Genomic DNA, 26,390 nt, shown 5'->3' with positions numbered 1-26,390 from the left:
ATGGCAACCATGTTGCTTGTGAATTATAAGTTTCATAAGATAGAAGGAGAAGGCCAAAGAAATAATGCTGTCATTCAAAATGTTTATGCCAAATTCCTGAACTCAACTGCACTTTCCTAAATTGGCTTCATTTGTCACGTGTACATTCAAACATAGCGCGAACTGCATTGCTTGTGTCAATGACCAACAATGATGCACTGGGAGCAGTCTGCAAGTGTCACCCCACTTCTGGCATCAATATAGCAACTTACTAATCCTAACCCATACGCCTTTGTCATGTGGGAGGAAACCACAGCGCCCGGTTGAAACCCACGTTTTCATGGGGGGAATGTACAAACTCCTTACAGACAGCAATGGAAATTGAACCCCGAATATCCAGTTGCTGGTGCTACAAAGCATTACGCTAACCACTATGCTACCATGCTGCCAATTTGGCAGACATTTTACAGTCGAGGTTGATCTTGGAAACACTGAAGAGTGGTGCAACAGGAAAGAAATTGGACTGCACTGGAAGTCTTGAACGAGGAGAGGGCAGGTCCTGGGAGCTGGGAGCTATGCACATTTTACACAAAGCAGAGCGCGCAGATAGACCAGGAAGTTAGTGGCAGGAGTTGCATCTAAGGACTGGGATGCAATATTCCAAGAATTTTGATCATGATACATAAGTGTACGCCTCTTCAAAGAAGACACAGATTTACCCACGCCCTGTCATTCACCTATCATTAAGCTTGTTTCTTTTAGAGGCTTTAGTACCACTAAATGTCTCAGCTAAGTTAAAGTCTGTCCCGGTTTCTGTAGCATAAGCCCCCCTCCCGGATAGGACGCCAGTCTATTGTGAGGTTAACCCCCAGCATTTTCAGCTGGATGGACTGGAGCAGTGTGTGGTTAAGTGCCCTGCTCAAAGGCACAACACACTGCCTTGGCTAAGACTCGAACCCACGATCTTCAGATCGTGAGCCCAACGCCCTAACTACTTGGCCACGCGCCACAAATGTCTTAGTGCTGTAGCATAATGATCACGGCAGTGGTGCAAAGGAGATTTCAAGATGACTCAGGATTCTAGAAATTTCTTCTCAAAGTCTTTTCCTGCAGTCATATTGCTCCTGCTGTGGGCAAGAGCTCTGCCTTTATGACTGAGCATAAAGCAGAGGATAGTGTGAGAGTTTCACCGGAGGACACAAGGAGAGTTGGGATCGATTTGTGAAGCACAAATTGTGTCTGACTAAATTAAGAATTTTTAATAGCTCTAGTAACAAGATTGATGATGAGTGCAGTGTTGCTAATATAATCCATATGGATTTTAACAAGGCATTTGAATTAAAATCTTCTTAGTTGTAGAAAGCAAAGAGTAATGGTTGACAGATATTTCAAGGCCTACTGCACTGTGCACAGCAAAGTTCTGCAGGGCTCAGGACCAGGCCTCTTGCTTTTTGTAGACTAATGATATGGACTTAAATGCATGGACCATGGTTAAGAAGTTGTTAATAATAACAAAATTAGCAGTGTGATTGACAGGGAGGATGCAAGTTCTAGGCTACAGTAAATTATAACTGGTCAGATGGACTCAAAAGCAGCAAAAAGACCTAGAGGAAAGTAGTAAACACAGAAACACTCCAATTGGGTGGTAATTATGGAAAGATAAACAGAATATTTGGTCAAAGGTCAACAGAACTCTGTTTCACTTTCCATAGCTGCTGTCTGACCCACTAAGTCCCAGCAGTTTCCAGTTTTGGCTCAGATTTCTATTATCCGCATTTTGATTTTCAGTTTGGAGAAGTTTGAGGTAATGTATCTGGAAAGAAAAATCAAAGCATTGTGAATACACAATAAATGGTAGAATAATAAGTATAATGGAACCGGGCACCTTAGGTTGCATGACAATGATCCCTGAAGTAGCATAACAGGCGGTTGTCAAGAAAGCACAGGAGAATATTGCCTTTGATAGTCGGGGCATAAAACGTGACAGTAGAAGGATCATTTTAAGACTGTATAAATATTGGTTAAACCACAGCTTGAGTACCACAAACAGCTCTGGCAACCACACTACAGAAAGGATGTGAGAACACCAATCTCCATATAGTGGAAACTTCTAACGATTTTGCTAGGTTTGGAGAGTTATAGTTATGAAGAGTGACAATGTAGGCTTGGGTTACTCTTGTTGCCGTTTGGCACGATTTTTCTTGTGTGTGTGTGTGTGTGTGTGGGGGGGGGAGGGGTTTCTTGATCATGTTGCCATTCTTCCTTCTTGCTGTTTGGTGTAATTTGTTAGTTTTTTGATGTTTTTCCTTGAATAACTTCTATCGTTTTCTTTGTTTAGTGGTTATCTGGAGAAAATAAATCTCTGAGTTGCATACTGCATACATACTTTGATAATAAATGAATCTTTGAACCCTTTTTTCCCCCCATGCCATTGACCAGAAGGATTTCCACTGATACTTGAATATTGCCTGCTAGTCCAGGAGGTGATTGACTTTGTGTTCAAAAAGATCCCTGGGTTCAGCTATAAAACCTGGAGTGCTATGTGTATGAATTTTCACTCACTGATCCTTCAGGAAGCCCTCAACCTTGGCAAGACCCGCTCCTTAAGTTGACAGCAACCATCATGTCCTGTATACCATGTGAACTAAAAGCAATGCAATGAGGCAGAGATCGGCTATTGACGCCTGCAGCAATCCAGATACTAACTTCAGGACTTTCTACCTAATGCCTCAGTGACTCTGCTTGCAACGGCCATGTGGCTGGACATCAGTGTGAAGAAGGTGACCACTTTCTGAAACAATACCAAGGAGAACTTTGGATGTGTTGATACCCAGACAACTGGAGGTAGGAGCATTGTATTTGGAAGGCAGTAATTGGGACTTTCCAGCTCCAGATCATGCTGCTGTCTCAAAAGAATCAGCAGTAAAGCTCTCCCTATAAACAGCACTGAGAAGCAGCATTTACTCAAACTTGCTGCATTACTTTTAAATGGAATTGTCTGTGCTTTGAAAATGATACCCACTGAAAATGACTTGTAAACCAATGAATAATTTCATTGTAGGGGCAGAGATCAAAGTTCAAAGTGCATTTAATATCAAAGTATGTATACAATATTCAACCAAGATTCATCTTCCTGCACGCAGCCACAAAACAAAGAATCATAGAATCTATTTAAAGAAAAACCCACATAACCAGACCATCAAACACATGGCAAAAAGAACAATTTGGGCAAGCTCAAAAAAGTGAGCAAATAACTCACAGAAAATTAAACATCAAATCACAGAGTCTTCAAAAGTGAAGTCACAGCCACAAGCTGCTGATGCAAGTGAAGCTGGTCCAGTAGCTGATGGCCGCGGTCACAGCCACCGAGTCAGTCAGTTCAGTGCAGTGTCGATGCTGGCTGTAGGCCACAGCCACAGATTCAGTTCTGCACCTCAATCAGATTGTGCAAACAGTAAAGCGCGTTCAGCGCTGAGGACATTAAACATCAAACCACAGCCTAATGTTAGTCTACAGACATGAGCTGCTGAGGTGATCGAAGCTCACAGCATGGGACCTAAGACTCTTGCACCTTCTGCTGACAACAATGAGAGGGAGACCGGTTGAACGCAGACACACTGCACTGAACACCCATTCACTTTCCGCTTTCGTCCTTGTCGATTTTAATCCCGCTTAATGTTTTAATTGGCAGGGAGTAATGGAGCCAACCACGGGTTCGTCTTCCACCATTAGGGACTGCTGCAGCGTATAGCCATAACTGCACCCACATGCCGAATCCCCCAGGAGATCACAGAAGAGCCAGGTCTTTCAGTTGGCATAAAAATATATTCAACGCAGAGAAATTACAGGCTGCAATCAATCGCAGTTCAGAAGAATAAGCAGAAGAATGTATAGTTAGAAGAGTATCCAGTATTTTTGTAAGCTGTCTGCAAGATATCGCCATTGGTCACTGAAGTCATCTCCTGTGTGTGGTGCACACAAGGCATTATGGATCTCCAATTTAGCTTTGTCATCAATAATTGGTCCTTGAATGTGGTTTGACATTCGTCTAATATGCTGCATGGGAGACACAATTTGCGCTGACTACTAAAGGACCCAATCCTATTTCATGATCAATTGTATTTTTAAAATCAATCACAGTGATTAAAGAACATGCTCTATGTGATTGAATTTCTGAGCAAATACAGACATTTTTTCAACATGGCTCATCAGTAATGTATGCCTTATGTCATCTGGATCTACTGTAATTAACACTTGAATGTCAAGCTGGTAACATTATTAATGTAACAGAGAAACCTGATGATAGCATTGATTTGTAATGCTTTCATCTTCAAATTTTAATGGTACGCAGCCTTTTGTTTTTATGAAGGCTGCCCCAGAGGTGGTCTTCTTTTGAAACTGGCTTTGGTCTGATATATATAATATCCAATTATATGAAATAATGGACATCAGACTTGGATCTAATCAACAAATAAAACTAGTACAAGGAAGCCATAAGACCATAAAACGTAGTATATGAGCAAAATTAAACAATTTGGTCTATTGGGTCTGCTCCACCATTTGATCATGCCTGATTTATTTTCTCTCTCAACCCCATTCTCCTGTCTTCTCCCCTTAACCTTTGACACCCTTATTAATCAAGAAACCATCAACCTCCACTTTAAATATACCCAAAGAAGCTTTAACTTCTTGAAATCCTAATTTTACTTTGCTCCCCTGCACATTTTATTTTATTAGTAAAGAACAGGCTTGTTTTAGAAGTGCTGCCCTGAGGTATGAATAAAACAGATGACTTGAAAATGGTAGAACGGAGAACTTGCTGGTATATATCCAGGAATATCCAGAAAGGTGGGACAAGCAATTATTAGCTTAACAAGTAGTGAGCACGACCATCCCGGACTGGCACTGTGTAAATTTTCTACAGCCACTATCCTCAATGTCTCTGTTTATTCCAACATTAAAAAAAAAATAGGAATGGGGAAAATCTTTAGGACAAATTAGGCAAAAAACTAGAACCGAGTGAAGTGATATTTGACTCTTGTGTTTGGATACACTTCACTAGCATTGACACCAGAATGAAATGGAGAATACCTTTCCCTTCACAGATTGCTTAAAAAAGATCTACTAGAGCTGGTATGTAAGATGATTGTTTACATATCAATATAGAGGCTTACCATGTTCTCTACTCTCTCGGCCATTAACTGGAGATCCGCAGTCTCCTGTTACTATGCTTTCGCCATCTGAAGCCTGTTTTTCATTTGATAATCTCTGTCAAAAAGCATGGAAATGAAGCTTAATCTTTTTTTTCCCCAAAGTAACAGAAAACTTTGCACTTATTTTCACAAACATATGCCACAACCATTTTAATTTGAGTGGAGTACCAGCAGAACCAGGACTGAAAATTCCTGTGGTTTTCTAATCTTACTTCAAAAAAGCAGTGAAATACTAATCTTAAGCTTTTAGTTTTGCTTGGGTTTTCACAAAAACAAGCATCTTCTAGAGTAAACAGGTTAGATTCATATCTCAGTTTTTCATATGCAGCTGAACTTTCAGAATACTTGAGCTCTCAGTGAATAGCCTAAAAATCAAAATAACTGCTGACGCTAGACATCCAAAATAAAAGCAGAAAATACTGGAAATACTCAGCAAATGAGACTGAATCTACAGGAACAGAAAAGAGTTAACACTTTAGGTTACAAAGGTTGCGACACAAAGGTTGTTGGTGTTGTAGATAGTGTAGAGGATTGTCGAAAATTGCAGAGAGACATTGATAGGATGCAGAAGTGGGCTGAGAAATGGTAGATGGAGTTCAACCCGGAGAAGTGTGAGGTGGTACACTTTGGAAAGACAAACTCCAAGGCAGAGTACAAAGTAAATGGCAGGATACTTGGTAGTGTGGAGGAGCAGAGGGATCTCGGGGTACATGTCCACAGATCCCTGAAAGTTGCCTCACAGGTGGATAGGGTAGTTAAGAAAGCTTATGGGGTGTTAGCTTTCATAGGTCGAGGGATAGAGTTTAAGAGTCGCGATGTAATGATGCAGCTCTATAAAATTCTGGTTGGCCACACTTGGAGTACTGTGTCCAGTTCTAGTCACCTCACTATAGGAAGGATGTGGAAGCATTGTAAAGGGTACAGAGGAGCTTCACCTGGATGCTGCCTGGTTTAGAGAGTATGGATTATGATCAGAGATTAAGGGAGCTAGGGCTTTACTCTTTGGCGAGAAGGAGGATGAGAGGAGACATGATAGAGGTATACAAGATATTAAGAGGAATCGATAGAGTGGATAGCCAGCGCCTCTTCCCCAGGGCACCACTGCTCAATACAAGAGGACATGGTTTTAAGGTAAGGTGTGGGAAGTTCAAGGGGGATATTAGAGGAAGGTTTTTTACTCAGAGAGTGGTTGGTGTGTGGAATGCACTGCCTGAGTCAGTGGTGGAGGCAGATACACTAGTGAAGTTTAAGAGACTACTAGACAGGTATATGGAGAAATTTAAGGTGGGGGCTTATATGGGAGGCAGGGTTTGAGGGTCGGCACAACATTGTGGGCTGAAGGGCCTGTACTGTGCTGTACTATTCTATGTTCTATGTTTAGGTTGAAAACTCTTCATCAGAACTAGGAAGGAGACAAAAGCAACTTGTTAAACTGCAGGAAGGGTGGGGTGGGGTGAGTCTTTGAGAGGGTAAAACAGGAGTGGCCATGGAGATACTGTAAGTTGTAATCAGGGTTATATGGTCAATGAGTGAATGGGAGCAGTTAGAGAGTGAGATCATAGATGTAAGAATGAAGGAGTTATGAAGTGCAGAGCAGGGAGTCATATCTACATGATTCTGTTAGTTATGTTTTTCACTTTCCAAGAATAAAAGGAAAAAGAAAACAAACAAGCTGAGTTGATATCACAGATGGATGTCTGATTCAGGCAGAGAACCTCCGGCACCCTGAAGTTGGAGGATTCAAAACTGAGTCCAGAAGGCTATAACGTAACCAGACACAAGATAACATGCCATTCCAAAAGCCTGCATTGGGCCTCATTGTGACAGTTGAGGAGCCACAGAGTGATAGCTCAGAGTGGAAATGGGATGGAGAATTAAAGAGTCAGGCAATGGAAAACTTGGGTTGCCTCTGCACGTTGAGTAAAGATGCTCTATAAAATGATTACCAAATCTGTATTTGGTTTCCTCAATTGCGCGGTCACCCCTGCTGGATTTTAGTCCCTTGGGTAAGCCTCAGGTTCTATTGAAACTCTAGCAGTTGGTGAAACTGTGACCATAATGGTCAATGATATGCTGTACGTTGACCATATAGTGTCTCTTTAACAGAGCACTACACTCTGTAAAACAGAATATGCAGGCTGTCTATTCATCAACCATGTCTGGAAAACATCATTTTTGTTTACGTATAACTGGTTACTCTCAGCTTTTCCTACAGTCTTGCTGTTCTATGAATGCTTTTATTGTTTTATAGACATATGCATTTTTTTGAAAGAAATTAATTAATTCTCCCAGTTCAGCACGCATTCTAGAATCCCACGAAGAACCTGAGCAAATGTACTCTTTCGATTCTGTTGATGTTACCTGTCAATCAGCTATAAAATAAAATGGAAGGGATGAAGTCAAAAAGGTTTTATTTCCCTCCTGTATCCTTCATTCCAACAGTAAATCTACAGCTACAACTTGATCTGAACAAAATCAAATTTAATAACCAAAATTGTACCAGGCGATGTACCTTAACACCAATAAAGCAAAGGTCTGTGAAACTTAAACCTTCTTTGTTACTTCATGAGGTGAATCCTGTTGCATTGCCCTGCCATGTTCACAATATTGCTTTTCTTTATCTTTTAAGTGTCAACCAGGCATTCCATCCCGAAGCTAAGCCTATCTTTGTTGGGAATCTCTGGGAACAAGGAGTAGCAATACCTGTTGGACCGTTCTCTCCCTCCAGCGGGCAAGGCTGAAAGAAATTTCCTTCATGCAAAGCTGCTGCTAAATCTGTATGATGAGCTGTTCTGCATTTACCCACTGAGCCCTATGTGTGTATTTTGAAATTTTAGAAGTAAGCTTCCCAAATGTAAACTTATTTAAATTTACCCGCGTAAGTTTATTTATTCTGATACAGGTTTCCCCCGCCATCCGAAGGTAGAGCGTTCCTATGAAAAGGTTCGTAAGCCGGAATGGCATAAAGCGAAGAAGCAATTACCATTTATTTTTAAGGGAAAATTTTGTGAGCGTTTGCAGACCTAAAAGTAACCTACCAAATTATGCCAAATAACAGATAAAACCTAAAATAACAGTAACATATAGTAAAAGCAGGAATGATATGATAAATACACAGCCTATATAAAGTAGAAATACTTTTCCACAGTCTATATAAAGTAGAAATACTTTTCCACAGTCATTGCCTGAACTGTTCTCCGTAGCGAAAATCTCACCCAAACGCCGTCGGCAAAAACACGGCGCAAGTGCTCTCCAGTAACCTTTAAGCTATGAAGCTGCCAAATCATACCAAATAACACGTAAAAATACACAGCTGATATAAAGTAGAAATAATGTATGTACAGTGTAGTATCGCTTGCCGGAATTGGGAAAGCGCAGAGCACATTGATGATAGTGTGTTAGACTTGTCGGAGTTTGGGTGGTGCAGTGGCCCCCCACCCTCCAGGCTGCCAAGCGATACATTGCCCCAAAGCGGTACAGCGGTAGCCGGGAGGCATCCAGCACATCTTTAAGAAAAAAGCCAAAATAAACATGCTAATTAATTAGGTGCCTCCTGGCACGTAACTGTTGGCCTAGATCAGTACCAATTGCCGATTGCGTTGCCTCTGATCTGGGTTGACAATTACGTGTCGGGTGGCACCTAATTAATTAGCATGTTTATTTCAGCTTTTTTCTTAAAGATGTGCTGTGTGTCTTCCGGCTACTGCTGCATTCTCCACGAATCGGTATCTGTCCGCAGCCTGGGTGTTGGGGTGGTGGGACACTGGGGTGTCATCTTGTCATCTGTTTCCATGAGGGCAGGCAGCTCATCCTCTCCTATGACTGCCCGCCTTGATATCGAAGGTCGAGGTTCGTCGTCTGCTGTGGCTGATGTGGAAGGTTTGCTTGACTGCTGAGCCTTGCGTAGTTTTAGATCATACAGTTCCTTGTAAGCACTCAAACCATCCTGCAAATATCCCCTAAACCGACGTACCCTTTCAAAATTAAAGTCGTACTTTATCATTACTCATTCGGTTTCGATTGTTACCCTTTCCTCTTCTAACTGCATCAGCTCTTCATCTATCAGTTCTTGGTCATGGGATGCCAAAACCTCTTCAACATCATCTTCGTCAGCTTCCACAAGCCAAACTCACTTAGTCCTTACTTGGTTCACCACGATCAAAACGCTTAATTATGTCTAGTTTTACGCTAAGTGTAACACCCTTACGAGCTCTTTCAGGCTTTTCCAATACTATAGAACTCATCTTGCAAACGGCTGCTCACAGACACGTGTTAAAGCAATGCCGGCGAGAATGCAGTTCCGAATCCAGGGGAGAGCGGCTGCTTGGGGTGTGCGCTGCCTTTTTATTGCACATTGATTTTTTTCGCGCGCTGCTTTTTTCATAACAGTGAAAACACCTTCTGTTAGCAAAAACAGGGTACTAAGGTCGGTCTTTCGTAACAGTGAGGTTTCGTAAAGCGAACGTTCCAAAAGCGGGGGCACCTGTATTTATAATTTAGCCATTATATTTTAAAATCAATATTTTATTTTAAATATAAACAGAAACTATTGGAAACACTTACCTTGTTAGGCAGCATCAGTGGGGTGAGAAACAGATTCAAAGTTTTGAATTAAAGATCCCTCAGTTAATGTGGAAAAGCTGAAAAAAGTGTGATTTAAATTGCAGAGAGGTGAAAAAAGCTGAGGGAATGTCTGTGATAGGGTGCAGACCAAAGTTGTCAAGATAACAATTACATTAAGCATGATATCCATTAGTTCAAGCTTAAATATATCCTATAGCTTACCTTTTCCAGTTCTAATTTTGGTAGAAGAGGAGACGTTGATCCTTCTATTCCAGTGACGTGGCTGCACACCTCCTTAATTATCTAAGTAAAAAAATGCAACATATCAGAGATTTGGCATATTATTTTGTTTTATATCTCACCTATTTAAGTCTAACAGAAATTTACCTTTAACTACAGCTGAGAGTGTTCGAGCTCCCATTGACAGGAACACCAAATGGAAAACACAGAAAAAAATATTAAACTTCTTTGGCAGTTTAAATTAGGACACCATATGAATTGACAACACCAACGCATAATATGGAGATAAGTGTATTAGGGCAACTAGCAGAGCAGTTGAGGTAAGAGTACAAACACTGAGACAGATAATTGTATAAAACGTCAGGGGACAGCAAAGATATATCATTTTATTATGTTGAACAATGAACAGTTGGGCTACACCATCACACTATGCAAAGTTTAGACTTGAGCAGGTTTGAGTTGTTTGTGCATACGTTATATCACTTTATTAAGATGGGCTTTCACTTTTTTCTTTGGTGACTTAGGGCCTCTCTGTGGTCAGAACTGCTGAGGTTATGTCTGGATCTGTTGTTCTGCTTCATGCATTTGTCAAAAGATTTAACACAGAAATCCACGTGTGAAACAATTGAAGAATAACTGTAGAAGGATTTCACAACATCCCACAGTCCTGCTGAGGGAACACACCATCCAAAATGCTCATGGGTGGGGGTGGTGGGGTAAGCTTTTTCTAACTAAAACAACCTATTACCCTGATTCACTAGGAGAAGCTGTGAATAATCAGAGGAAAACCGAAGTGGAAATTTCAAACAAATCTGATATCAGACAAAAATAATCAGAAGTATAATCCGTACCAATAAAAACAAGATTCACTCCAGAGAGGTTGTCAATTTTCTTTCTCAGTTTCTTTCAGCTAAGGTTCAGACTGCCAGAAATCAAATCTCCAAGACAAAGGCTTTTAATTTGGATGATCCATGGAAATACCAACGGACTTAGTCAGAATATAAATGTGAACACACAAACGTGTGTGCAAATCTAATAGTTACTCTTTTGAGTAATTCTTTTCAGTGCTCTCCATTAAGTTTGCTTTGCCATTATTTCGTCAAAGAACAGCCTTCAATGAACTTGTTTAAATTAAAATTTAATCTGACATTTAGAATTCCAGTAAAAGTAATATACATTGTGTATTCAACATTAAATAATGTAGTGATAGGCTCCCAAAGTCATTCCTTTGTTAACATCAGCAACTTGATTTGGAAGTTCTAGACGTGAATGGCACAACCAGTCTTGTGTTATGTCATACTACAATCTGGAAGCTTGACAGCACATTTAAAGACTAATATTCCAGTATGTATCTGAAGGAATGCTATGTCCTCAGAGGCATAGGCACTTTCAGGTGAAATGTAAAGCTGAGGTCCTGATTGGTATTTAAGTGGTAGAGATGTGCTGGCACCATTTTGAAAATGGGAAGGGAAATTATCCAGAGAGTCCATGCAAGTACTTGTTCAACAATCACCCTTTTTAAAATAGATTGTTTAGTCATTATCACATTATTGTTTTTAAGAGTGAATTGATTGAAAAGGACTGTCACATACTCTGAATCAGAACAGTGTCGTTAACCTCCATGGTTGTCAAGTGCTTTGGAAAGTCTTCAAGGAAAGAGAATTTTATTTAATTTTTATTTTAGCGATACAGCCCGGAACAGGCCCTTCTAGTCCAATGAATTGCAACGCCCAGCAATCTATCTACCTAACGCTAGCCTAATTACAGGACAATTTACAATGATGAATTAACTTACTAACCGGTACATCTTTGGACTGTGGTAGGAAACCAGAGCACACAGAGAAAGCACACGCAGTCATGGGGAGAACATACAAACTGCTTACAGACAGCACTGGCAATCAACTCCAAAACTCCAACAATAATAGTGTCGGCTAACCACTACACTGCTTAGGCGCCTATGTGAAACCCAATGGTTTATCTTGATCCATTTGTCTTAGTTAATATCACATTTAGTTTTTTGGTCTATTATTAAACATTAAACATTCCAATTAGGCATTTTAATCACACATTCTATTAATAATATTTTATCATTGCAATATAAAAGATTGAAACCCCATGTCAATTTCATGAATATCTCAGGAGGGTGTGCAATACTAAGTTAAGGTAAGGGTAGGTTCTTATTTTTTTCTGCAAAGCTTTTAAGTCATAACAAGTGAACTCAGACCCGTGTCATGCTCTGCCTGTGCAATGTGGAACTCAGGGAGTTTGCCAGAGTTCCCAATGGCTGCATGTGTAGGAAGTATATTCAGCTGCAGCTCCTGACACACTACATGATGACCTTGCACTAAACATGACTTCACTTTGGAGCACCCATGATTGTAAGGAAAGAGCCAAATGTGATTCTTCTTTGGTATATGCTAAAATAAAATGGAAGTCTGTAAGACAAAATGGTGTTTGCTTGGAGTGAAATTGTTTTGAGAAAGTACAAGAGAGCCAGTTTACAGCAATGTTTTGAGAAAGTCAAGGAGGTTAAAGTTTGCACCCATAATAGTGAAAAATAGTGAAAAACATGTTTGTCTGGGATGGAAGTTAGAAGAGATAAGTGGGGAAGGGGTGCAGTTGGTACCATAAGGGATGGAAAAGTACCAGTGTAAGGGGTTTTGAAGGGTATAAAAAGGGCACTTACCTTGTCTTAGATGTCTGGTCATGGCTGGTGCTAGTGCTAAGAATTGAAGAGGATAGGGCAAGTTCGTCGAGTCAGAGTTGGAGAGAGCAAGAAAACAAGCTGTGTGTAAGATGGTTGGATTTGTTGCTCTCCTCCGACATTGCAGAGGTCAGCTTGTTTAGTGGATAAGTATCACTTTGATTTGTGTATTGCATTTGTGCTAGATCCAGTAAACTGTTTTCTTGTGGCTCTGAATACATCAGTTCAGTGGTTGCAAATGCATATGCAAATACCCTGAGCTGAATGAGGAAAGAACACAGAACGAATATTAAAATAATTTTCATTAAATAATCAGTGTAGTCAGCTGGACTCAACATAACAGGCGCTATCTTTTGCGAACAACAGGACATACCTGAGGATGAGACTGAGACTGAAGTTCTGGGGTCTATGGCTTTGTAGCAGTGGCTAATGTATTGCCTGTGTGTTGCCCTCCCAGATGTTGGAGGGCGCCGGTGGGCTTGGCTTTGCTGGAAGAGGATAGTTTGAGGGGTTTCCATCAGAATAGTGGACAGGTTTAGATGAGGATGAGGAGATTTTGAATCAGCGGCATGGAAACAGGATTGACGATGTGAAGCAAAGACCTCAGAGTTTTGAAGTCAATGGAGAGGATGGGAAGCACTTTCGGGGAATGTCGAGTAGAAGGTTGGACACAGGTACTGAACATTTGGTTATAAGGGGAAACCCTGACTGGCATCAGGGGCCTCTGGTGTGAGTGGAGGGCTCGGGAGGAAATATAACAAAAGCACAGGAAAGGCAGTCCGATTGGGAATTGGGGTGGGACAGCTGATGGAAGCCTGGGTACTGATAGCTGCATTACCTGAAAATATTATTGGAATGAATGTGCTGCAGGGACAGATGGTGCAGACAAAATTGCATGTGATATTTGTCAGCAAGTTAAAAGACGAGCACTCCCTGAGAAGCTGACTACCCATATTAAAAAGGGGGCTGGTCCGGCCCAGGTATGGCAGATTGATTACACTGGACCCTCACCATAGCAGCAACAATTTAGATATTTGCTTACCATGGTTGACACCAAGTCTGTTAATGGCAATTCTTCATTTAAAAGTTGACCAAGATCATATTCCGAAGGGATTGCAGAAGTTAATTAGTTATTATGGGGACCCTCAAGAAATACAACTGGATAATAGGTCTCATTTCTCAGGACAAACTGTGAAAGACTCAGCTGCCAATAAAGGCATTCATCGGGTATATCAAATACCTCATTACCCTCAGCATCAGGGCTGACTGACAGAATTAATGACCTTTAAAACAACAGATTTGTTTATTGACACCAACTCACACTTTACAGGGGTGGCATATTATCCCAAGCCTTGTATAACCTGAACAACCTCAAGGATAGCTGATGACCAAGATGATCAAATGTACCCCAGAACCAGAGGAGGGAACAGACTCTGGAGAAGGGGCCACCATGGTAGGAAATAAAGTACAAGTGCACATTTCATATTCTTCATTTTGCAAGGAGGAGATTGTAGCAAATGGAGACAGTAATACTTACTAGATATCAGTACAAGGGAAAAACTATCTGGTGTGTTTAAACAAGGAGAAATTGACCAAAGAAGAATGACTTAAATCTTGGTAAGGCTGATAATAACATATACTCTGTTTTCTCCCGAGAAAAACAACAGCCGTAGAATTAGTCTTGTCAACAGCATGGACCCTCTCCTGAGTAGAGGTCACCGTGTGGACATGCGAGAAGAATACACAAAGACCAGATATAGAAGAAAACGCATTTTGTCACAATACACACCCTCATGAAATTTAATCATGATTAATTGCAATTCGGCTTACATTATTCAAAATAATGTGTGGTACTGGGGAACAAATAATGGACGTGAACTAATCATATTAGTTTGTGTTTATAGTGCAGTTTATTTTAACTTATTGCTTAGATAGGATTTGTATTATAATCCCATAGTTTAACTATGCTATAATAATTCTGGTTAATTTGTACTTATCGTAATTTTTGTGTAGTACACCAATGAGCAATCAAGGAGTGGAGTGCAAGGAAAAAATTAAATGTGATTCCTCCTTGGTATATGTTAAAATAAAATGGAAGTCTTCAAGACAAAATGGTGTTCGCTTGGGGTGGGATTGTTTTGAGGAAGCACAAGAGAACTAGTTCACAGCAACTTTTTAAGAAAGTCAAGGAAGTACAAGTCTGTAGCCATAATATTGGAAAAAGGTGAAAAGCATGTTTGTCTGGGCTGGAGGTCATAAGGGATAAGGAGGATGCAGCTGGTACCACCAAGGGGTGGAAAATACTAGTGTAGGGGGTTTGAAGGGTATAAAAAGGGGCACTTCCTTTGTGCAACTGGGAGAGTTTTGCGTTAGGCTAGGTCACAGCTGGCACTAGTGCTGAGAAGATAGGAGAAAGTACATTGAATCAGAGTTAAAGGGAGAGAAAAAAGGCTCGTGTGAGGTTGTCAGATCTGTAGCTCCCCTCTAACATTGCAGAAATCGGCTTGTTTAGTGGATGATAAGCATTATTTTGATTTCTGTACTACTATTACTGTAGATATTTGTTTTCCTTTCTGTATTGCATTTGTGCTACTTCGAATAAAGTGTTTTCTTGTGGCTTTGAATACATCCGTTCAGATTGAGAACAACATCTCCATGATCTCCATCAGCACAGATGCACTACAAGGCTGTGTGCTTAGCCCCCTGCTCTACTCGCTTTACACTTATGACTGTGTGGCTAAGCACAGCTCCAGTGCCATATTCAAATTTGCTAACAACACCACTGTCGTAAGTTGAATCGAAAGTGGTGATAAATCAGCAAATAGGAGGGAAATTGAAAATCTGTCTGAGTGGTACCACAACAACCTCTTACTCAATGTCAGCAAGAACAAGGAGCTGACTATTGACTTCAGGGGGAGGAAACCAGAGGTCCAGGACCTGGTCCTCACTGGAGGATCAGAGGTGGGGAGGGTCAGCAACCTCAAATTTCTCTGTGTTATTATTTCTGGGGACCTGTCCTGGGCCCAGCACTTAAGTATAATTACAAGGAAAGCAGAGCAGCACCTCTGCTTCCTTCAGAGTTTGCAAAGATTTGGCATGACATCTACAACTTCCATAGATGAGTAGTGGAGAGTGTATTGACAGGCTACATCACAGTTTGGTATGGAAACACTGATGCCCGAAATGGAAAATCCTACAAAAAGTAGTGGATATGGCCCAGTTCATCAAAGGTAAAGACCGCCACTACTAATAATTATATTTACATGCAGCGTCGTCACAGGAAAGTAGCATCCATTATCAGGGACTCCCACCGCCTTGGACATGCTCTCTTCTCAATGCTGCCACCAGGAAGAAGGTACAGGAGCTTCAGGAGCCATACCACTAGGTTCAGGAACAGTTATTATCCCTCAGTCATCAGGCTTCTGAACTACAGGGGATAACCTCACTTAGCTTCACTTGCCCCATCATCAATGTTCCCACAAAGTGCGGACTCACCTGCTTCGCTTCAGTGGGGCCTGGGTCCTAATGTGAGGCACGATCTGCTGTTTGGTCAATCTAAACCCTGGCCCAGATGGACTGGAAAGGTAGGGTTTTGGGACCAGAGGCAAGATTCTGGCCTATTTTGCTCACTCTCCTGTGATATTCACTCCTCTCTCCATGATGCCAAGGCTGTGAGACTGCCCCGGTTGCCGTGATTTGCCCTGCTAATATGATGAAGTCAGACTGAGGCTTGGGCTTACTCTGGGGAATCGGATCTAAGGGCTCAATTTGGTTCGCAATGCTATCGCTCACGCCTATTGTTTGCATTTGTGTTTTTTCCTCTTTTGCTGTGCATTGGGTGTTGGTCTTTTTTTAAATTAGTTTCTTTCTAGTTTCTCACTTTGTAGTTGTCCGTAAGCAGACAAATCTCAAGGTTGTATAATTTATACATTCTTTGATAATAAGTGTACTTTGAATCATTGAATCTTGAATCTTTGAAATAAGGATTATGGGGAAAAGACAGGTAGGTGGAGCTGAGTCCACAACAGATCAGCCATGATCGTATTGAATGGCAGAACAGGTTCAATAGACGAGATGCCCACTCCTTGGCCTACTCCTGCTCGTATTTCCTACGTTCTTATATTTAAATATAGTTGCCTTTTGTTCTAGTATTTTCTGTTTTATTCAGGGGCAGGTATGTCATGGGCTGGGAGCAACAGAGAATAATGAATATATTCCTTTACATCAAGTGGACATTACGGTTGCTGATTAAAATGGATCCACACTTAAACTGTTAATTAATTTCTTTCTTTTAATAGGCAATAATCAACATTTTTGCTAAAATTGCTGACTGCAGAATATTACGCGAACGCTCAAAGCATGTGTCTTAGAATGGTGGCAACAGTAATTTAAGCTTGATAAAGTGACATGAATTTTATTTGTTCATGTGACATTTAGTGGTGTATTTATTGTACTCATTTTCATTTTGTCATGGATCATTTAATTAGATTCGCACATTGAACTTTTGAAATCAGCTGAAACATCAGCAAAGTAAAAAGTCACTGTTGCCCATTGAGGATTATTCTAATCTGAAGTCATTAGAAAGTGAAAGAGGTAGGGAAATGGATGCTTCAGTCACTATCTTTTGGGCAAGGAATTGCTTCAGTTATTCATTTCCAAACAAAATATATGCAGCTCTTAAACACTGAACATTGACATACGGAAGAAAACTGCTACATGAAGAGTCATTGTCAAAGAATATGACAGCACAGAGACAGGCCCTTTGGCCCATCTAGTCCATGCCAACTGGATCTTTTCCTAGTGCCATCGACCCACACCTGGATCACATCCCTCCATACGCCTCACATCCATGTATGTATCCAACTTCTCTTAAAAGTTGAAATCAACCCCACACCCAGACTTCCACTGGTAGCTCATTCCACACTTGCATCATCCTCTTCCAGAAGAATTTCACCTTCAGGTTTCCCTTAAACATTTCACCCTTTGCCCTTAACCTATGATCTCCAGTACCAGTCTTACCCAAACTCAGTGGAAAAAACCTTCTTGTATTTACTCTATCTACATGCGCCATCATTTTGCATACCTCTATAAAATCTCCCCACATTCTCTTCAACGCTCCAGGAAAAAAAATCTTTCTCAACCTTTCCTTAAAACTCAGGTTCTTAATTCCCAGCAACATCCTTGTAAATCTTATCTGTACTCTTTCAATCTTATTGATATCTTTCTTGTAGGCGACCTGAACTGCACACACTACTCCAAATTTGGCCTCATCGATGTCTTACACAACTTCAACATCCCAATTCTTGTGTAGAGATCCCTCCTTGTCATGATCACTAGTAATGTAATAGTGGATTAGACATGCTTTAGCCAATCAGAAGCATCCTCTGATGATTCAAACTCTATTGACCACGTGAGGGCATATTGAAGAGTCAAAGATTTGGTAGTCCTAATTTGCATACATACTATAAATTGTTGCCAGTACCTTTAACCATTCCTCTGCTTGTTCCTTGCTTTGTACTGCTAATACAAGGGCTTCAGTTCCTGGCTGCGAGAATCTTAGTTCATGTTTTTTGCGTCGACCATCTTTAGGCACATAAATAACATGGCACGTGTTCAGTGGCAGCTCCATGTGAGGCTGATGGTCCTTGGAGCTTTTGTAACACTGAGGAAAGGGAAATGTACATTATTTCTTCTTTGAAGGAAACCCTTCAGCATAAAAACAACACATTTTCCTCAACATATGCACCAAATTAACTATTAATGAATAACATGACTTAATGGTGTGCTTTTTGGTTATTTAATACAGCAGCAATTGCCAAGTATGCCAAATATATTCATGCATCCCATCAGTTTTCCCAAGATGATGTCTGGAAAAAGCTGTAGGAAGTTTCCCATTAACAGAGTATTACCTTCAGACACTAAGTTATATCCTCTGAACTGACGATGCAACAATACTACTTATTTCGAACAGAGGTAATGCCATGTGTGACCGTCAATGTGATTTTAACGTTATTCAAAATATTTAAAAACCTTGTAACAAATGCTAAGAGATAGAATAATATTACCTTATTGATGTGTTCAAACAAAGAAGAGTTTTATTTGCTGACTTTATGATTTAATTGGAGTATATTTATACTTAACAGAAGTGTCTAACTTATTTTATTAAAATAATCTTTATTCATAATAAAACTATATACAAGAATAAACCATGCAAAGACTTTTCATTTGCAGATAATGTATACGTAGTGTTAGCACTAGACACTAGAATACTACAGCACAGTACAGGCCCTTTGGCCCTCTATGTTGTGCCGACCCATATATTCCTAAAAACAAAAGAAGTACTAAACCCACACTACCCCGTAATCCTCTATTTTTCTTTCATCCATGTGCCTGTCCAAGAGGCTCTTAAATACCCCCTAATGTTTTAGCCTCCACCACCATCCCTGGCAAGTCATTCCAGGCACCCACAACCCTCTGTGTAAAAAAACTTACCCCTGATGTCTCCCCTAAACTTCCCTCCCTTAACTTTGTACATATGCCCTCTGGTCTTTGCTATTCGTGCCCTGGGAAACAGGTACTGGCTATCCACCCTGTCTATGCCTCTCATAATCTTGTAGACCTCTATCAGGTCCCCTCTCATTCTTCTACGATCCAAAGAGAAAAGTCCCAGCTCTGATAACCTTGCCTCATAAGACTTGATTTCCAATCCAGGCAACATCCTGGTAAATCTCCTCTGCACCCTCTCCATAGCTTCCACATCCTTCCTATAATGAGGTGACCAGAACTGAACACAATCCACTTATTAATGAAGCATAGCATCACATGGGCCTTCTTAACTATCCTATCAACCTGTGCGGCGGCCTTGAGGGATGTATGGATTTGAAACCCAAGGTCCCTCTGTTCATCCACACTCTTAAGTAACCGACCATTAACCCTGTTCTCAACTTACATTTTTAAAACTGATTTTTAAAACCCTCCAAACTAATCAACAAGCTTCAAAACCCGGGTCTCTGTACCATCCTCAGCAAAAGGATTCTTGACTTCCTTATCAGGAGGCCACAGTCAGTATGAGTTAGTGATAACATCTTCTCTTCACTGACAATCAACACAGGTTTACCTCAAGCACGAGTGCTTAGCCCGCTGCTCTAATCTGCCAACATTTCATGCCTGTGTTGCTAGGCACAGCTTAAATGCCATCTATACATTTGCCAGCATAAACATGCTGTTTTTGGCAGAATGTCAGATGGCAATGAGGAGGCATATAGGAGCAAAATAGATTCACTGGTCAAGTAGTGTTGCAATAATGACCTTACACTCAATGTCATCAAGACCAAGAATTGATTGTAGGCTTCAGGAAGGGGAAGTCAGAACACCCACCAATCCTCATTGAGTGGTCAGTGGTGGAAAAGGTGAGCAGTTTCAAATTCCTGGGTGACATCTCAGAGGATCTATCCAGGGTCCACCATACTGATGCACATCAGCGCTAATGCACCATTAGGAGTTTGAGGAGATTTAGTATGTTATCAAAGACTTTAGCAAATTTCTACAGATGTACTGTGGAGAGCATTCTGACTATTTGCATCACTGTCTGATGTGGAGGTGCAATGTACAGGATTCTTAGATGCCTCAGAGGGTTGTAAACTCAGCCAGCTCCATCACGGGCTCAAGCATCCCCACCATCAAGGACATCTTTCAAAGGCAGTGCCTCAAGATGGTGGCATCTATCGTGAAGGAACCTCACCATCCGGGACATGCCCCCTTCTCATTACTATGATCAGTGAGGATGTGCAGGAGCCTGAGAAAGCTAAACTCCATGTTTTAGAAGCAGCCTCTTCCTCTCTGCCGACAGAATTCTGAATGGTCAATAAATCCATAAACACAGCCTTGCTATTCCTCTTTTGCATATTTATGTATTTTTATTGTAACATGGTCCTTTGTGATGCCTGCATTGTACTGCTGTGACAAAACAACATATTTCACAAATTGTATCAGTGACAATAATTCGAATTGCACTTTTGCCACTCAAGTTGATTTTCAATTTTTTTTATACAGAGAGATCAGGACTAAATACTAAATAATGCATTTTACTGTCGTAATGGAATACACATGAGTGAAAATTGTAAACAAAATTCAAAGATTTTAAGGTTGATAGGTTAATTTGATCTAAAGATTAATTCTTGTTATGTTCACCTTCAACCTAGAACAAAGTATACTTCGTTGTCTTAACATGACTGGGTCTGACTATATTATCTCATTAGCTTCCACTGCCTAACTAGTCAGATTAACAGTCACTTGATTAGCTATTTTACTTTCATGTTAAACACAATTTTGCTTTGAAGCTTTGCAAATTGCTGCCCCATACACCAATGTTTTTCTTGTTTTCCTTTTCTTCCCTATTTCTGTATTTAGTGAAGTCGTAGTAGAATGGTTTTGGAGGAACAAGTGGAGTTGACCTGTATGCATTAAAAGTTTGTTAACTAGGGGTATCTAAAAATATACTTCTGTACCGTACTACTAAACATATTACAGTAGTTGTATCTATCGTTGCAATCCAAAATTAAATCTGCTAACTATTGTCACCTATACTAAAATTATACGTTAACTAAAGCAATGTTCAGAAGCCACAAATTTTGTGTTCTTTCAAGAGAAGCAGAATCAAGAATCAGGTTTGATATCACTGTCTTCTATGATGTGAAATCTGCTGATTTGTGAAGCCAGAAAATTACTATAAATTACAAAATAAATAAATAGTGCAAAAAGAAGGAATAATGAGGTAGTGTTCATGGAGTGTTCATAGTGTTCAAAAATCTGATGGCAGAGGGGAAGAAATTGTTTCTGAATGGCGTGCGATTCTTCAGATCTCCTCAGTAATGGTATTTGACACCCAGAACTTAAAGCTGCTCATTCTTTCCACTGCCGATGCCCTCAGTAAGGACTGGTGCGTCTTCTCCCGACTTCTCCTTCCTGAAGTTCACAATCAATTCCTCTGTATCGCTGACGCTGAGTGTGAATTTGCTGTGCAACACTACTCAATCTCACTCCTGTATGCCTCCTCATCGCTATCTGAGATTTTACTGACAACAGTGGTGTCATCTGCAGACTGCTTCCCCACACAGTCATGAATGTAGAGAGAGCAGACAAATGGTTTCACTTTCAAAATAAAAATATTGCTTTGACACGTCTAGCTGAAATTAGATTTAGGCAATCTTGTTATTACGATCTGAGTTCTATCTAAATCTTAAAGGCCTATATTGGCATATAACTTGGGGTTGTATTCAGTGCTATTGGTGCATTATATCGAGCCTGTTTCCTTCTGAGCATAACCATGTAGTTCTTCTGTGGCACTGCTGACAGATCCAACAGTGAACTGATTCATTATTACATCTGCATCCTAATTGACTGCTCCATCATCACCTCCAATTAAATTCATATGTTCAGGAAGTGCATGTTTTTACAGTTATGCGATCTTTGAAACTTGTTCAAAACCTAATAAGGTAAAAATGATGTATTTTCAGAACACAGGGTTTAAAAATGCACATAGGTTATTTATCTACAGTAATATTCCTGAACGCAAACACGAGAAAATCTGCAGATGCTGGAAATTCAAGCAACACACACACAAAAAATGCTGGTGAATGCAGCAGGTCAGGCAGCATCTATAGGAAGAGGTACAGTTGACGTTTCGGGCTGAGACCCTTCGTCACGACTAACTGAAAGAAGAGATAAATCGCTTCTTTCTATCTCTTCTTTCAGTTAGTCCTGACGAAGGGTCTCGGCCTGAAACATCAACTGTACCTCTTCCTAGAGATGCTGCCTGGCCTGCTGCATTCATCAGCATTTTTTTTTGTAATATTCCTGATGTTAGCAATCTTCCTCTTAAGTAATATAGACTGTACTTTAAATTACATTTCAATTATTTTTCCCTGAAAAATAAAGGCATTTGGCTGCTTTAACCTCAAAAGAACATTTGATAATGACTCAGTAGTTAAGTGGTTAAAATGCAAAAATGTGCTTCCATGGTAAGGTGTCCCATTAAAAGTTTGACGTCATCTTACCAGTAGTCGGTTTTCCTTAATGACACAGAGCTGCTTGGCCCACTGCCCAAAGCGTTTCTTTCTCAGCAGGAAGGCACAGATGCTGCAATCTTTCACCAAGTCCATGGAAGCTTCCTCTGATGGCCATTGGTGGGTTAGTTGTTGGCCTTTTCCGTCTTCCTCTTCATCATCATAAGATTCATACGAGCTGCTCATTACATCTGAGTCATTGTCTAGGTGAAGTAATTGGGGCATTTTGTTACAACCTATTAGGAACTCAGTAACACTGAAATGGCATGAAGAACTTCATGTTCTGTTCACATTCTGGATTTTTATTAACCACATTCTGATCAAATAAAACAGAAAATGATGGAAATATCCAGCAGGCCAGGCACCGATCACAGAGAGAGAAACAGCTAAAATTTCTGATTAATGACTTTTCTTTAGTACCAGAAAAAGTTAGTTGTAAAATCAGTTTGAAGTGATGCAGAAGGACACCGGAGAAGAGAGAACAAAAGAGAAAATCTTTTATAAGCTGGAGACCAGGAGAGAATGAATAAGTGATGGATTAACTTATTGAAAACCGGAAGGGAAACAGAATTGGAGATGTCAAGATGAAAGAAACCAATAGGAATCTAGTCACTAACACTAACGAGTCCTGATGAAGGGTCTCAGCCTGAAACATCAACTGTACCTCTTCCTAGAGATGCTGCCTGGCCTGCTGCGTTCACCAGCAACTTTTATGTGTGTTGCTAGTCACTAACACTGCTACTTTTCTGTTCTTCTTTATTCCTTTTACATATTTGGGACTCTTACTCTTTTAACCCATCTTATTTAACCATTGATGAACCATACTATGGATTACCATAGTACATTCCAGAGTCATTTTATTCTATTACTGTCAAATGAACCCAATTCTTCATTCCATCTGTACTGAAGGAAATGGTTACACCAATTATACGTACTTAGTTAATTTCTTAGTTTTATTTACTTCTCTTGCTTAGATGAATGAATAATGCTATAAACAATATCAAAGTTCAAAGCAATTTTATTATCAAAATAGATAGATGTCACCATATACAACCCTGAGGTTCATTTTCTTGCAGGCATGCACAACAAATCCAAGAAACACAATAAAGTTAATGAAAGACCACACCCAACAGGACGGACAAACAACCAGTGTGCAAAAGACAACAAACTGTGCAAATAGAAAAGAGAAAAAATATGATAATAAATAAATAAGCAAAAAATGTTGAGAGCATGAGATGCAGAATCCTTGAAAGTGAGTCCATAAGTTGTGGGAACACTTCAGTGATGGGGTGAGTGAGGTTTGGTATTGGTAAAAGTGACTTTGAATTGTCAAGACAACAAATGAATAGAAATATACAGTACATCTGGGAATGTAATTTACAGATATTATCTAGCTTGACTGCTAAGGCAAATAGTCTCTCAAAGTTTGCACGTGATTAATGTCCACTGAGGGAATATACTGGGAATGGCGTAGATAGGATCATGACCCAGAAGAGCGCTTAGAAGAGTAAGAAGAAAATGAACAAGAGTATGAATCAAGTTCTTGTTATGAGCCCGCTGACTGCAACACCAGTTATCCTGCACAGAACAGGGTAGAATCAGGCTGAAAAAAACCAAAAACCCTGTCCACAGGGTCCCCACTCACAGCTTTAATCCATCTTTTACTTCAGACACCTTGATGCCTCTTCTCAGCAATTTTAATCTTTTGGAAAATTGTAGTTATTTATAATTTTTTAGTTTGATAAATATTAGTACCAATCATCACGCTCCAACACCACCTCCACAGCAAATGTACAGATGCAAAGACCGGCAAGGCCGCATCTAGAGCAATGCATCCAAGTACCTGGAGTATTGCAGTTAAATTCTAGCATCCTATTACAGGAAGAATGTGGAGTCTATTGACAGGGTGCAGAAAAAATTTACCAGGATGCTGCCTGGATTAGAAGGCATGTGCGATGCGTAGAATTTGGACAAACTAGCATTGTTTTCTCCTGAGTGACAGAAGCTGAGCAGAGACCTGACTAAAGTTTATGAGATTTTGAGAGGCATATTTAGAGAAGACAGCCAGTGTCTTTGTCCCCAGGGTTAAAATGTCAATCACTAGGGGTGAGAGGAGGAAAGTTCAAAGGAAATATGAGGGCAAGTTTTTTTTTTAAAAAAAGAGTATGGTGGGTGCCTGGAATATACTACCAGGAGTGGTGGTGTTAACAGAATCAACAGAGGAGTTTACAACATGAATATGCACAGAATAACCACGTGGCCAAGTGGTTAAGGCATTGGACTAGCTACCTGAAGGTCGTGAGTTTGAGCCCCAGCCGAGGGAACGTGTTGTGTTCTTGAGCAAGGCACTTAATCACACATTGCTTTGCGACGACACTGGTGCCAAGCTGTATGGGTCCTAATGCCCTTCCCTTGACAACATTGGTGTCGTGGAGAGGGGAGACTTGCAGCATGGGCAACTGCTGGTCTTCCATACAACCTTGCCCAGGCCTGCGCCTTGGAGAGTGAAGACTTTCCAGGCGCAGATCCATGGTCTCGCAAGACTAATGGATGCCTAAAATGCACAGAATGGAGCATAAAGACCATGAGCAGTTAGAAGGGATTGGACGTCATTAGCCTGATTAGTTTGTGAGCTATTAGGCCTGTTCCACTGCTGTACTGTTTAACAGGTCAATAGCAGATGCCATTTGTTTGGCTCTTCTCTGAAATAGCTCTGAAATATCTGGTCAAAGAAGAGGCAAATGTCAGGATGCTCTTCATTGATTACAGCTCAGCATTCAGCACTATCATCCCCTCGAAGCTCATCACTACTGACCGAGACTTGGGCCTCAGTGCCTCACTATGCAACTGAATCCTACATTTCCTCACTGGAAAACCCTATTTAGTGTGGATTGGAAACAAGATTTCCACACTTACCATCAGCACAAGTACACCACACCCATTTCCACTTCCCTCCTTCCCACTGTGTTCCTCTGTAAATGTTTTTGACAGTGGCCAAATTTTAGGAAGGGCCAAAGCTTTGTAAATTTAATGAATGCTCATCAACAATGTCACAGAGACAAAAAAACATATCAGTTAATTCTGTTCTGATGCTTAAAGCTCTGAATTTCAAAACTAGCACATTTTAGTCACAAGTTGGATCATCTTACAGAATAGTTTCATTGGAAAGACTTTCTTGGTAGCAGATTTTTGAAGGCAACACTCACAACACGCTGGAGGAACTCAGCAGGTCGGGCAGCATCCGTGGAAAAGATCAGTCGACGTTTCGGGCCGGAACTCTTCGTCAGGACCTGCTGCCCGACCTGCTGAGTTCCTCCAGTGTGTTGTGAGTGTTGCTTTGACCCCAGCATCTGCAGATTATTTTGTTTTTAAGATTTTCGAAGGCTTTAGCTTCAAGCACTAATTTTGCGACTCTCTACTGTATGTGGAATCTGAGTTTATGCTCTCCGTTATAAGAATGGGAATATTTGGTTCGAATAAATGTGCAGCCAATCTACGTCACTGGCATCTTTTGGACTAAACACTTCCTTTTCACTAATACCTATCCCCTCCGCTGGTCAGAATTCTGAATTGGCAACACAGTGTTTGGCTAAGATGAGGTTTGACCTATTGGCTGAGATAAAAATT

General features: G+C 40.5%; 1 protein-coding gene across 3 annotated transcripts in view; it reads right to left on the bottom strand.

The window, feature by feature from the left end:
- LOC134349352 (actin filament-associated protein 1-like 1) overlaps positions 1–26,390 on the bottom strand; it is a 209,034-nt gene that overhangs the window by 49,046 nt on the left and 133,598 nt on the right. For all 3 annotated transcript variants that reach the window (XM_063053532.1, XM_063053530.1, XM_063053533.1), the window contains exons 7-10: positions 22,755–22,966; positions 18,182–18,361; positions 9,978–10,058; positions 5,154–5,247 (exon numbers count right to left, since the gene is read on the bottom strand). In XM_063053532.1, coding sequence (XP_062909602.1) covers positions 5,154–5,247; positions 9,978–10,058; positions 18,182–18,361; positions 22,755–22,966 — 567 coding nt within the window. The remainder of the gene's footprint in view (positions 1–5,153; positions 5,248–9,977; positions 10,059–18,181; positions 18,362–22,754; positions 22,967–26,390) is intronic.

The sequence above is a fragment of the Mobula hypostoma genome, chromosome 7 (assembly GCF_963921235.1).
Source record: "Mobula hypostoma chromosome 7, sMobHyp1.1, whole genome shotgun sequence".
Classification (NCBI taxonomy): Eukaryota; Metazoa; Chordata; class Chondrichthyes; order Myliobatiformes; family Myliobatidae; genus Mobula; species Mobula hypostoma.
The sequence above is the reverse complement of the archived record's forward strand: the minus strand, read 5'-3'. Positions and strand labels throughout refer to the sequence as shown.